This window comes from Sorex araneus, chromosome 1 (assembly GCF_027595985.1).
Source record: "Sorex araneus isolate mSorAra2 chromosome 1, mSorAra2.pri, whole genome shotgun sequence".
Classification (NCBI taxonomy): Eukaryota; Metazoa; Chordata; class Mammalia; order Eulipotyphla; family Soricidae; genus Sorex; species Sorex araneus.
This window is the reverse complement of record NC_073302.1, coordinates 38,450,238-38,463,122: the sequence shown is the minus strand read 5'-3', so window position 1 is coordinate 38,463,122 and position 12,885 is coordinate 38,450,238. Positions and strand designations below refer to the sequence as shown.

The 12,885-nt window shown below is 49.1% G+C and overlaps 1 protein-coding gene across 1 annotated transcript; it reads left to right on the top strand.

The window, feature by feature from the left end:
* The first annotated feature begins 2,658 nt into the window (after positions 1–2,658).
* On the top strand, positions 2,659–4,425 carry CCIN (calicin). The gene has a single exon (XM_004600234.3). It carries the CDS (start codon positions 2,659–2,661, stop codon positions 4,423–4,425), a length of 1,767 nt encoding a protein of 588 aa, XP_004600291.1.
* Positions 4,426–12,885: the final 8,460 nt, after the last annotated feature.

The window sequence follows — 12,885 nt, the reverse complement described above, 5'->3', positions numbered from 1 at the left end:
CTGGCTAAGGAGCTCCAGCTGGGGCCTTTTGCTGGCCAGACTGGGCAGCCACCAGGAACAGCAAACACAATGACCAGTGAGTTTCCTGGTGGCTCCGAGAGTATTTCCTGGTAGCAAGACCCCCCCCCCACACTCTGAACACACACACACACACACACACACACACACACGCACAGGTGCTCTTAGCTAGCCTCCCCCGGCTGCAGATTTCCTCAGTCCATGAGAGCTTTCCAGGCTGCAAAATACCCAGAGCACAAAGCAGGCAGAACAGGTGGCCGCTGAGCCCACTGCTCTCTAGATTTTCTGAAGAGCAAGAACTTGCTCAGATTCAACAAGAACCACAGACAAGTTGAGGAAGGAGTGGTCCAGAAGCCTACCTGCACATTTCCTCCATGCCACAGAGTCTGGTCTGTTGTTCCTCTCAGGCCCAGTGTTCTCTGTGGGATACAGGCAGTGCAGATGAGAGACCTTTGGGTCCAGAACAAGCAGAAGTAGCAGCCCCTGCAAGACTGGCTGGTGTAGGAGCAACAGGGCCCACCGCTCCCTCCTCCACAGTCCCCTCAGAAGAGACAGGCTCCAGGAGGTCAGGTCCATCTGCCTCTCCCAGCTGCAGCCCCAGGGAAGTGCCAAGTGTCCCCGGGAACACCCTGAGGCCCTGGCTGATTGCCCCCTCCCTTCCCTCAGGGGAGAGGGCTGGAAAAGCACTTAGATGGTTCTCAGGAGAGGCAGGGGGACACTCACCTAAGCCACATGGGGCTTTCTGCACAGAGGCAGAAAGCTAGGCCTTCTGTGGCCAGGGGCCAGGGGACAAGTGCTCAGCCTTGCTTTCAGGCTGTGCCAAGAGACCGCTGAGCGCCACCATGAACACACTTTGCATTACCACGTAGGCAGTCGTTTCGGTCTGGTTTTGAGCCACACCCAGCCGGGTTCAGGGGCTACGCTCAGCAGTGCCAGGAACCTTGGGGTCAACCACATACAAAGATAGTATGTGCTCAGCTACCTCGACAGCACCAGGGCCTTGAAATGACCTTCAAAAATGAGAAGAAATGAAAAGATGGTGGGAGAGGAAGGAAGAGAACCAGAACTCTTAAGCCACAGAGGAAAGGACTGAGAGTCGGGCGGAGGGAACCCTATTTCCAGGCAGGGGCGTACTAAATTGGCCTTGAAGTCAGGAATCGGGTGGGGCCCAGACTGCAGGAGCTCAGGGGCGAGCCCCTCCTCCCAGGTTCTCTTATCTCGCCCACCCCATGGTCTGAATGTGAAGGCTCCTCCCCTTCCTTCCTAGGAGCCCCTCAAACCCAGGGGATGGGGGGTGGAGTGGTGCAAGGGAATGGGGGGAGGGGTGGAGTCGGAGCTGCAGTTTGCAGCTGCGAACTGAGAATTGAAAGCCGTGGGCCAGACGCTACACTGCCCACCAACCCACGTGGGGCTACAGCACCTCCTTCTCTAAATCCTCCCCGTGGGCCAGGCCAGGCCCGGGTGGAGCCGAGGGAGCCGGCGCGCGCGAGCCGGGAGCCCAACGCGATGACTCTCCAGCGCCCCCTCGTGGCCCCCCTGGCTCAGGGCGCCGGCCCGACGGCACCGGGACAGCCCAGTTCCAAGGGAGCGGTGGTCGTGGTCGTCCTCAGGAAGCTAAGGCTTTCTGCATTGAAGGAACGGTGGCCGCGGGCGCTCAGGTCACTGCCTCATTTCCTCTCAAGGGTTGTAAGAGTCTGGACAACGCTGTCGAGCCCACCGTGGACGGACTGAGCGGACCCAGCCCCAGCACCCCACATTTTTACTACTAGAGACTTGGAAATAGGTGTCAGAGGCTCTTTCTGCCCCTCGACCTGAGTTGGTTCCCTCCTCTCTCTAGCTTTTTTCTTTTTTCAATGTTCTTTATTATTATAGTTTAGGTTGTTAAAATCGTGTAAAAGCGTATAGTACTGATGTACAAAAGTGACATCACCCCACCACCCACCAATTGGTTCTAAAGAAGAATGGTGTGTATGGAACAGAATGAGGGTCCGGTGGCCTTGGCAGAAGCCGGTTCTGAGAATCAGGGATTGGGGGAGGCTGAGTGGTTAGTGGTGACCTGCAGAGGTGGGAGGAGTCCGAGATCACAAAGGAACAGCTCTATGATGAGATCTTGGGTGAGTCCTGTCTCTGCCCTGGGTCTCACTGTCCCTCCTACCCTCCTATCTTCCTCCATCCTCCCCTTATCTCATCCTACACACCTTCCCACTCTAATCCCCCTCCCCCATCAAATGGGCTCTGACATTCTAGAAGCCACCTTGATCCCCTAAAGCTTGAAAGCCCCCTGCCTCCCCCCACCCCCAATTCAACCTCCAAAATGGGGAACTTACACCTTCTCTCAGGTTCCCTCTGAGCTGGGACTCCAGTGTCCAGATCCTGCGATAACAGGAGATCTTGGCGACTCGAAGTCATCTGCTGAGAGAACAAGATCAGGCGCCTCTGAGAAGTCCCCAGCGGGTGGGGAAGGCTGCATTGTGATGACCTCATCCACTCTGTGAAGTCACTCCCCTCCTGTCCTGTCCCCACTCTCCCCCTCCCCCATCAACTGCTCTGTAAAACAACCATCGATCTGAATCCCACAGTCCTGAGATAGTCCATTCACTAGTACCTGCTGCTGATCTGCCTCAGACAGCAAGAAGCGCCATGAAATTGGAATTCACTGAGAAGAACTACAACAGCTTCGTGCTGCAGAACCTGAACAAGCAGAGGAAACGCAAAGAGTACTGGGACATGGCTCTGACTGTGGACCACCATGTCTTCTTTGCACACCGCAATGTGCTGGCTGCTGTCTCTCCACTGGTGAAGAGCCTCATCTCTAACAATGACATGAAGACCACCGACGAGCTCTTCATCACCATCGACCCCAACTACCTGAGTCCGGCCACAGTGGACCATCTCCTGGAATACTTCTACAGCGGCAAGGTAGTGATCTCAGAGCAGAACGTCGAGGAGCTCCTGCGCGGGGCCCAGTATTTCAACACTCCACGCCTGCGGATCCACTGCAACGACTTTCTGATCAAGTCGATCCGCCGTGCCAACTGCTTGCGCTACCTCTTCTTGGCCGAGTTGTTTGAGCTCAAAGAGGTATCGGATCTGGCCTACTCTGGCATTCGGGACAACTTCCACTACTGGGCCAGTCCGGAGGGCTCTGTGCACTTCATGCGCTGCCCCCCCATCATCTTTGGCCGCCTGCTCCGAGACGAGAACTTGCATGTGCTCAACGAGGACCAGGCGCTCAACGCGCTCATCAACTGGGTGTACTTCCGGAAGGACGAGCGGGAGAAGTACTTCAAGAAATTCTTCAACTACATCAACCTGAACGCCGTCTCAAACAAGACGCTGATGTTCGCCAGCAGTAAGCTGATGGGGATGGAGAATAGCTCAGTCCATGCCACCCTGATTGAGAGTGTCCTGATGGATCGCAAACAGGAACGGCCGTGCAGCCTGCTGAGCTACCAACGGAAAGGGGCCCTGCTTGATTCCGTGGTCATCCTCGGAGGGCAGAAGGCCCATGGCAAGTTCAATGATGGAGTGTTCGCCTATATCATCCAGGAGAACCTGTGGCTGAAGCTCTCGGAGATGCCCTACCGTGCCGCGGCCCTCAGTGCCACCTCCGCGGGCCGCTACATCTATATCTCTGGTGGCACCACAGAGCAGATTTCAGGACTGAAGACCGCTTGGCGGTATGACATGGATGACAACTCCTGGACCAAGCTGCCTGACTTGCCGATTGGCCTTGTCTTCCACACCATGGTGACCTGTGGAGGGACCGTGTACTCAGTGGGGGGGAGCATCGCGCCGAGGCGGTATGTCTCCAGCATCTATCGCTACGATGAGCGCAAAGAGTCCTGGTGCCTCGCAGGGAAGATGAGCATCCCGATGGATGGCACAGCTGTGATCACCAAGGGTGACCGGAACCTGTACATTGTCACCGGGCGGTGCTTGGTGAAGGGCTACATCTCCCGGGTCGGAGTGGTGGACTGTTTCGACACCAACACCGGGGATGTGGTCCAGTGTATCACCTTTCCCATTGAGTTCAACCACCGGCCCCTGCTCTCTTTCTGTCAGGAGAACATCCTCTGTGTCCACAGCCACCGCCAGAGTGTGGAGATCAACCTGCAGAAGATAAAGGCCAACAAGACCACCACCTCGGTGCCTCTGTTGCCCAACAACTGCCCATTGGATGTGTCCCACGCTATATGCTCCATTGGAGATGGCAAGGTCTTTGTATGTGGGGGTGTCACCACAGCCTGTGATGTCCAGACCAAGGACTACACCATCAATCCCAACGCCTACTTGCTGGACCAAAAGGCAAACGAGTGGAAGACCCTAGCCCCCCCACCCGAGGCACTGGACTGTCCAGCCTGCTGTCTAGCCAAGTTGCCCTGCAAGGTTCTTCAAAGGATTTAAACAACTTTTTAAGGGGGAGAATTAGTAAATGCATTATTATTCACAATTTGAGAGAGAAAGAGAGGAAGATGGCCTTTTGGTTCCTTCTTATTGTTCCAGTATGTTTGGCCCTGAAGGTAGAGTTCTTGGGCTAGGACTGTTAATGGGAGGTAGAAATTTAAAGCCACTCTTGTTCCCAGAAAACAGAGTGCAAATGCTGAAGTGGTGGGTGGGCTAGAGGCATCCTCACCAGCCCTGGCCTCGGTGTCTGGAAAGCCCCTCCAGACCCCTGGCACCTCCTTGCAGGCAGCTGCTAGAATGACAGCAGAGTTTTTACTTACACTTGTCAAGACTTGGGTAGGAGCAGTGGTACAGCGGGTAGGGTGTTTGCCTTGCACAAGGCCGCCCCAGGTTCAATCCCTGACACCCCTTAGTGTTCCTCGAGCACCCGCCAGGAGTGATCCCTGAGCTCAGAGCCAGAAGGAAGCCCTGAGCACCGCCGGGTGTGGCCCCCAAACCAAAACTATTTAGATGAAGAATTGTGATGGCTCATAGGCTCATGCTCCTTCCTTCCGATGTGCCCTAGGTCTGCCCTGGAGTGCAGGGTAGCAATGGGGGCAATCCCAGGAGAAAGGCCCTCTGGCCAAAGGAGGGCAAAGGTGGTTTCAGCAAGACTCAGAGATTGGAGATGTGGGATGCAGCCTCCTTGGCCGCTGTGCTTGTTCCTGTGGGTTGTGGTATTTTTGTGTCTATTTGTAGGAGAGTTGGGGAACTTTTGTGTTCACGGAGAACTTTTTCCAGGAATATGAGGTCTGAGGGATTGGGAATCAAAGAGGTGAGTAAAGGGAAAGAAAAAACCTTTTGTATCTTTTGGAGAGAAGCTGGGAGGCAAGGTGAAAGGATAAGAGATATGAGATGGGAGGAGTAATTGGGCATGCTTGCTAGGGTCAGATTGCTCAAATACTGGTTTCATCACTGCTGAATAATCCTGAATAAGTGCCTTTAATTGCTGCACCTTAGTTTATCTGATTGGTAAAAGGGGATTAATCAGAGTGCCTACCACATAGGGTAGAAGTGAAATTTAAATGAGTTCATGTGGGGGCCGGAGCGATAGCACAGCGGGTAGGGCATTTGCCTTGCACGCGGCTGACCCAGGTTCGATCCCCGGCATCCCATATGGTCCCCCAAGCACTGCCAGGAGTAATTCCTGAGTGCAAAGCCAGGAGTAACCCCTGAGCATCGCTGGGTGTGACCCAAAAAAAAGCAAAAAAAAAAAAATGAGTTCATGTGTACAAAATGCCAAGGATAGTCCCTGGCATACATTAAGGTACTCTGGGACAAGTCCGCTTTTTAAAAAATAGGGTTCAGTATTAAATTTGGTTCCATAAAATGTTCTTTGTGACTCCCTACATCAAGGCCTGGGTGGGATTTCCTCAGTTATAACTACCTGTTTCCTGTCATTCATTTGTGTGCTCATATATAATCCTCAACAAGTTAGGACCTGTCAGCTACTTTAAAAGCATATACAATCATTATTTACTCATGAATTTACTTTTCTCCCATCAGTTTACACACACACACACACACACACACACACACACACACAATCTGTTCACTAAGACTTCTCTGCACCAAGGTCCCTATTCCAGGTGCTGGGGCAGTAGAAAGTTCAACCAGAATATAGTGCAAATAACATGTGTAATTAGAATTTTCCTAATAGCCATGTTAAAAAGAAAAAAACAAAAGTTGGGTTGGAGCAATAGTATAGTGGTACGGCACTTGTTTTGCATATGGTTCACACAGCTTCCACCCCCAGAACCAGATATGGTACCTCGAGCACTACCAGGACTGATCCCTGAGCACCACCAGGTAAGGCCCAAAAAATGAAAAGAAAAAAAAAAAGAAAATGGAGATGTTTGACATGTTGAAATTACAATTTGACATATTAGCCAGTATGGTCCTTCCTTTCATTGCTCCTCCTTCCCTTCTCCCTAAACCCTTTTTACTTAGACCTTGAGGAGGTCGAGACTCAATAGGCTGAGTGCATGCTTTACATGCAGGAGGCATGGTTAGATCCCCCAATATTGTATATGGTCCTGCTAGCATCGTCAGGACTGATTCCTGAGCATGAAATCAAGAGTAGCCCTGAACACCACTGGGTGTATCCTGCACGAATAAAATTAGAATGAAACTGAAGCATGTGTTTAGCACCTTGGGGAGGCTGGCACAGCTGAATGGAGAAATCAACTGCTTGGTTTCTGCCGCTTGGGAAAACTTAACCAACCCATAGCAAAGATTATGGTCTTGAAAGAAAAGTTTAGTTAACTACAACCAGGTGTGTCTTCAAACTGGAGTCTATGGACTCTCTCATAGAATTACCACATTGTGTGTGTGTGTGTGTGTGTGTGTGTGTGTGAGAGAGAGAGAGAGAGAGAGAGAGAGAGAGAGAGAGAAAGAGAGAGAGAAAAGGAGGTTGGTCCATACCTTAAGATGTGCAGGGACTGTCCTGCTCAGGAGCGATGCTGGTGGTTATTGGGGAACCATCATATGGTTTTGGGGATCAATTCAGGGTTATGGCAGAAGCAGCTGCACATAAGACAAGCACCTTACCTCTAGTGTTATCTATCTTTCCATTCCTATACATGCATAATTTTAAGAGAATCGGTTTTCACATCATCAGTTTAAGCAGCTGGAGGGATAGTATAGGGGTTAAGGTACTTGTTTTGCATGTGGCCTACCTTGGTTCAATCCCCAATACTCTGCATGGTGCTCTGAGCTCCACCAGGAGTGGCCCATGAGTATTATAGGGTATGGCCCTCAATCCTGACTTATTCCTAAAATTGATTCACCTGGGTATACATGTAGATCAATGGTTTTCAACCTTTTTGCAGTCTGTGAACTTACGATTGAAAATCACTTACTTAGAGATGTATTCCAGTCTTCCTTTCCTACCTTTACTTTCAAAATTCCAACCTAGGTTCAATCCCTGGCACTGGGTATGGTCTCCCAAGCCCTACCAAGAGTGATCCCTGAGAACAGAGCTAGGAGTAAAAAAACTATTCGGGCTGAGTGTGGTCCCCAAACCAACAGCAACAACAAAACATTAGGTTTGATTTATCTGTGTTGATTTTTTTCCATTTTACTTCTATATATTCTATCAAGATACCATTTTATTTATGTAGTCTCTTGTTGGTGGCCATATAGGCTGTTTCCAGCATGGGAACCTGCAAGCAATGCAGTTCTTGGGATTGTATCTCATGCATTGTTCTTCAATGTATCTAGGATGTATACACGGGGTGGAATTGACTTTTGCATGGATCATGCTAAATGGGGCTGGAGTGATAGCACAGCGGGTAGAGTGTTTGCCTTGCACGTGGTTGACCTGGGTTTGATTCCTCCGTCCCTCTCGTAGAGCCCGGCAAGCTACCGACAGTATCCCGCCTGCATGGCAGAGCCTGGCAAGCTCCCCATGGCATATTCGATATGTCAAAAACAGTAACAACAAGTCTCACAATGGAGATGTTACTGGTACCTGCTCGAGCAAATCGATGAGAAATGGGATGACAGTAATACAGAGAATGCTAAACTACTTTGACAATCGGCTGTGCCATTTTGCGTTGCTACAAGCAGTCTATTAGAAAAGTTTACATGGTTTATCTTTTTCTTTTTTTTTTTTTTGCTTTTTGGGTCACACCTGGAGATGCACAGGGGTTACTCCTGGCTCTGCACTCAGGAATTACCCCTGGCCGTGCTCAGGGGACCATATGGGATGCTGGGATTCGAACTCGGATCGGCCGCGTGCAAGGCAAACGCCCTACCCGCTGTGCTATCGCTCCAGCCCCAATGGTTTATCTTTTTCCATACTTTTACTTTCAAACTATTTCTACAATATATATTAAATATATGTATGGCATCACTCTTGGTGGGGCTCAGGGGACTATATGGGGTGCCAGACATGGAACCCAAGGCAAGGCAAGTGCCCTCCCTACCCCTTCTCCTTTCTTTCTGGCCCTTAGCCTAATTTCTGTTTTTTTTTTCCTTTTAGTTTTTGGGCCATATTTGGTGGTGCTCAGGACTTATTCGTATCTCTGTGCTCAGGGATCACTCCTGCGGGCCAGGGGACCCTTTGTGGTACCAGGGGTTGTAGACCCTCTCTGGTGCCTACAGCTCCATGTTTTCCCACACCACTGAGCATGGCCCATTCAGTTTTGCTTGAATGACTTGTCTTCCTCATCCATCTCCTTGGCCTGCTTCATGGCTTTGTCTTGTCATCTTTAAGAACTGATCTGGGACCTCCTACCCCCGCCCCCAGTCTTTACACTTGATGACTTTAATGTAGGATTCCTGCTCTGGTCCTCCCAGTGAATTATAAATTTCTGTCACTCCCCACCCCCTCCACTTTCCAATTCTCTCATGTCTATTTTGTTATTCTTTATATTTTTCACTTTATTTACTGAAATTTTATTTCTAATTGCCAAAAAGTGTTCTGTTGAAATATTTTTATACTATTTTTAAGTTTTCTCAATTTTTTTTTTGCTTTGGACTGGAGAAAGTACACTGGTTAGGGTGCTTGCCTTGTATGCTGCAAACCCAGATTTGATCCCCAGCACCCCATACTGTCCTGGTCCCTCAATCACTGCCAGAGATAATTCCTGAGTGCAGAGCCAGTAACCCCTGAGCATCAATGAGTGTGCCCCCCTACCAAAAGAAAAGGAAAAAAAGAAAAAAAGTCTGGAAGTTTCTCAAATGATTAAACATGGAGTGAGCATATACTCAGTAATGTATATATTCTCACATGTGTACATATATATCCAGTAATTTCATTCCTCAGCATATGTAGACAAGAGAAACACACATGTGCATAGAAAACGTGTACACAATTGTTCAATGCAGAATTACACAGAATAGCCAAAAAATAGAAATAATCCAAATGTACACCATCTGGTGAATGGTTAAATAAATGTGGGCCACCCATAAAAGGGAACATTAGCTGTCCTAAAGAGAAATGAAGCACTGGCATATGCCACAGAGTGAATCTTGAAAATAGTATGCTAATGGAAAGTAGCCAGTCACAAAAGACCACATATTCATTTCATCCTCACAAAATTTCCATAATAGGCAAATCTATAGAGATAAGGAAGAAAATTATTGGCTGCTGAAAACTGGGGGAGGGGGAGGAGTTGAAAGAACAGGTAAGTGGGAACCGCAGGTATAAAGTTTCTTCGGGGAGTAATGTAAGTGTTCTAAAATTGACAGGGGTAATGGATGTGCAACTCTGAATATACTGAAAGTCATAAACTATGGTGGGTGAATTGTGTGTCAAAGTCTTTTGGTTTGTTTTGGGTCATATCTGGTGATCCTCGGGCTGATCCTGGCATAAAATAGGGGAACCTCTCCTGATGGTGCTGGGAGGCAGGGGTAGGGAATACCACATGGTGCAAGGATTTAACCTGGGGGTCTCGAATATGCTCCAGCCTGTTGAGCTACCTCCCTGGTGCATACATCAATACAGCTTCAGTGGAGCTGGGGAGATCATCCAAAGGACTGGAGTACAGGCCTTGCACGCAATGAGGTCCCAGTCCCCATCACTACCTCACTGGTCCCAAATCAGACCCACAGAGATCCCGGAGCATTGCTGGAGAAGCAAACCAAAGCAAATGAACAAATCGCCATGTCTCTCATTCCCCCCATCATTATGGATGACGTCATGCTGATGAAGGTCACATGAATGCCATGCTGTGTTGCTCACATATTTTTCACTTGCTTTGAGGGGTAGTCATGTCAGGTTGTGGCACTTGCCCATGGGGCTGTGGTGCTCACTGAGGTGGTGGTGCTCTGCTGGGACACCTGCTCACTAGGGCTCACAATCTTTTTTTGTTGGGGAGGGGGAGGTGTGGGTCCACACCCATCTATGGTCGGGTTTCTCCTGGGTCTTGACTAAGGAATTACTTCTCCTTGGCAGTGTTTGGGGGACCCTATGGGGTGCCAGAGATCGAATCTGGGTTAGTGGTGTTAAGGCAAATGCCTTATCTGCTGTATTATGGCTCTATCTTTATAGGGCTTTCAGTCATTTTTATTTTTTTGGCTTTTTGGGTCACACCCAGCGATGCACAGGGGTTACTCCTAGCTCTTCATCAGGAACTACTACTGGCGGTGCTCAGGGGACCATATGGGATGCTGGGAATTGAACCCGGGTCGGCCGAGTGCAAGGCAAATGCCCTAACTGCTATGCTATCGCTCCAGTCCCCTAGGGCTTTGTCTTAATGAAAGTTCATGAATTATGGTCCGAGGATATGGGAGGGGTGCACCACACACACACACACACACACACACACACACACACACACACACACACAAGCACGCACACTCATGCACACACTTGAAAAGAAATGAGTCTTATGAACCCAAAATTCTAAAAGGAGGGCCAGAAAGACAGTATAGCAGGTACAATGCTATCCCTGAGTACTGCTGGATGTGGTACAAAACCCTCCCCTCAAAAAAAGTTCTGAAAGGGAACTTCAAAGCAATTCTTAAAATGATATCTGTATTCATGGAGAAAAAATATGAAGGTTGTTTTTTTTTTTTTTGCTTTTTGGGTCACACCTGGCAACGCACAGGGGTTACTCCTGGCTCTGCAATCAGGAATTACCCCTGGCTGTGCTCAGGGGACCATATGGGATGCTGGGATTTGAACCCGGGTCGGCTGCGTGCAAGGCAAACGCCCTACCCACTGTGCTATCTCTCCAGCCCCAAAATATGAAGTTTTTAATGTTAATTAAAAGCTTTGTCATGCATTTTTTGTTTGTTTGGGGGCACTCCTGGCTCAATGCTTGGGTGTAGCTCCTAGCTCTGTCAAGAAACTGTGGTACCTAGTCAAGTCCAGGGCTCTTGAATGCAAGCATATGCTCCTGCCTCTCAAAATGTCTCAAGGGTTGAGAAAGATAGTACAGTGGTCATGGAGCTTGCCTTGTATGCAGCTGACCCAGGTTTGATTCCCAGCTCACCATAGGGTCCCCTGAGCCATACCAGTAGTGATCCCTGAACAGAGAACAAGGTGTAAGTACAGAACCAGGTGAGGTACCAAAACAGAAAGTTTCATCATTTCCATAATTTTATTTAAATTGATGTGTGTGTGTGTGTGAATCCTTGAGGTATCAGAGTGCCATATGGGATGCCAAGGTGCAAGGTAAGCACCCTATCTATTGTACTATCGCTTCTGTCCATTGGATATATTGGAGAAGAAACACAACAGTTCCCTTTGAAATTATGAAGCTATAAAGCAATAAGTAAAGCAGCCCTTATAAGTCTCATGGAGAGAATTAGATTTCATTTTCAAAATGCATAAGAGGCATGTAAATTTTAGAAAATTCTTTGAATTGGGGCATGCCAGTACATTGATGAAGTGGACTGCTTTATATGATTCCTAAGAGAAAACATGTTTTCAAGTACTTGAGCACTATCTGGCTATCAAAGACTGGCCAAGCTCCCGCATGCAGGACTGCTAAATTAATCCTGTGGAAAGAAACTGCAGAAAGCTGAGAATGCCTTGCCTTGCCTCACATGATGGTGGTCCCCAGGTTACAAAAAGAGGAGCTGGAGCAAGTGTTTTAGGTTTGGACAGGCTGGAGAGTCCAGGGATAAGGTGCTTGCCTTGCACATGGCTGACACCAGTTCAATCCCCAGGACCCTATAAGGTTCCTGAAGCACCACCTGGATTGATCTCTGAGCACAGGGCCAGGAATAACAGCACCACCAGATATGGCTCAAACAACATCCCTCTGCCAAAAAAAAAGTTGGGGGTAGGAAAGATAGTACTAAGTTTAAGGTAGGTGCATGCCTTGCATGGTTCAGACCCTAGTTCAATCCCCCTCTCCTGCATATGGTCCCCTGAGCACTGCCAGTGAGCACTTCTGAGTATAGAGCAGGAGTATTCCCTGAATATTGATGAGTATGGCCCAGTTCCCCACCTTCCCTCACCCAAAGAAGGGTTTGGTGAAGATCTCTGCATCCTGTTCTATCCCTATATGGGATCTTGAGTTTTGTGGAATCCATAGCCTGTGACACCTGCACCAGTTTCCCCTAAGGAACCCTGGGAAGCAATTGCTTAGACATGGAAGCTGTCTGTCTGCAGGGACTGGAAATAGAGTACCCCTCAGCATGTCCCTTCACTTCCCAGGATCTTGGCATGGCACTGGAAGAAGGTAGAGCTCTCTGTGCTCCCTAGCCCAGACATTAGCTGAAGGGCAAATAAGAAGCATTGCAAAGGAACACTGGGTGAGAAGTGATGACCAAAACTCTGCAAAGGACTCTCTCTATTCAACAGATGAAACAATAGAAAGGGGGACCTGTCTGAAAGTTGAAGGTCAAAGGTCAGATGACCTAACTCTTGGTGGGTCCTGTGTGGGGTGGCTGTGCCACAGGGCCTTTGGCCCAGGGTGTTTCAGTCTTTGGCTCTTACTTGCCAACAGGGAATAATAAAAT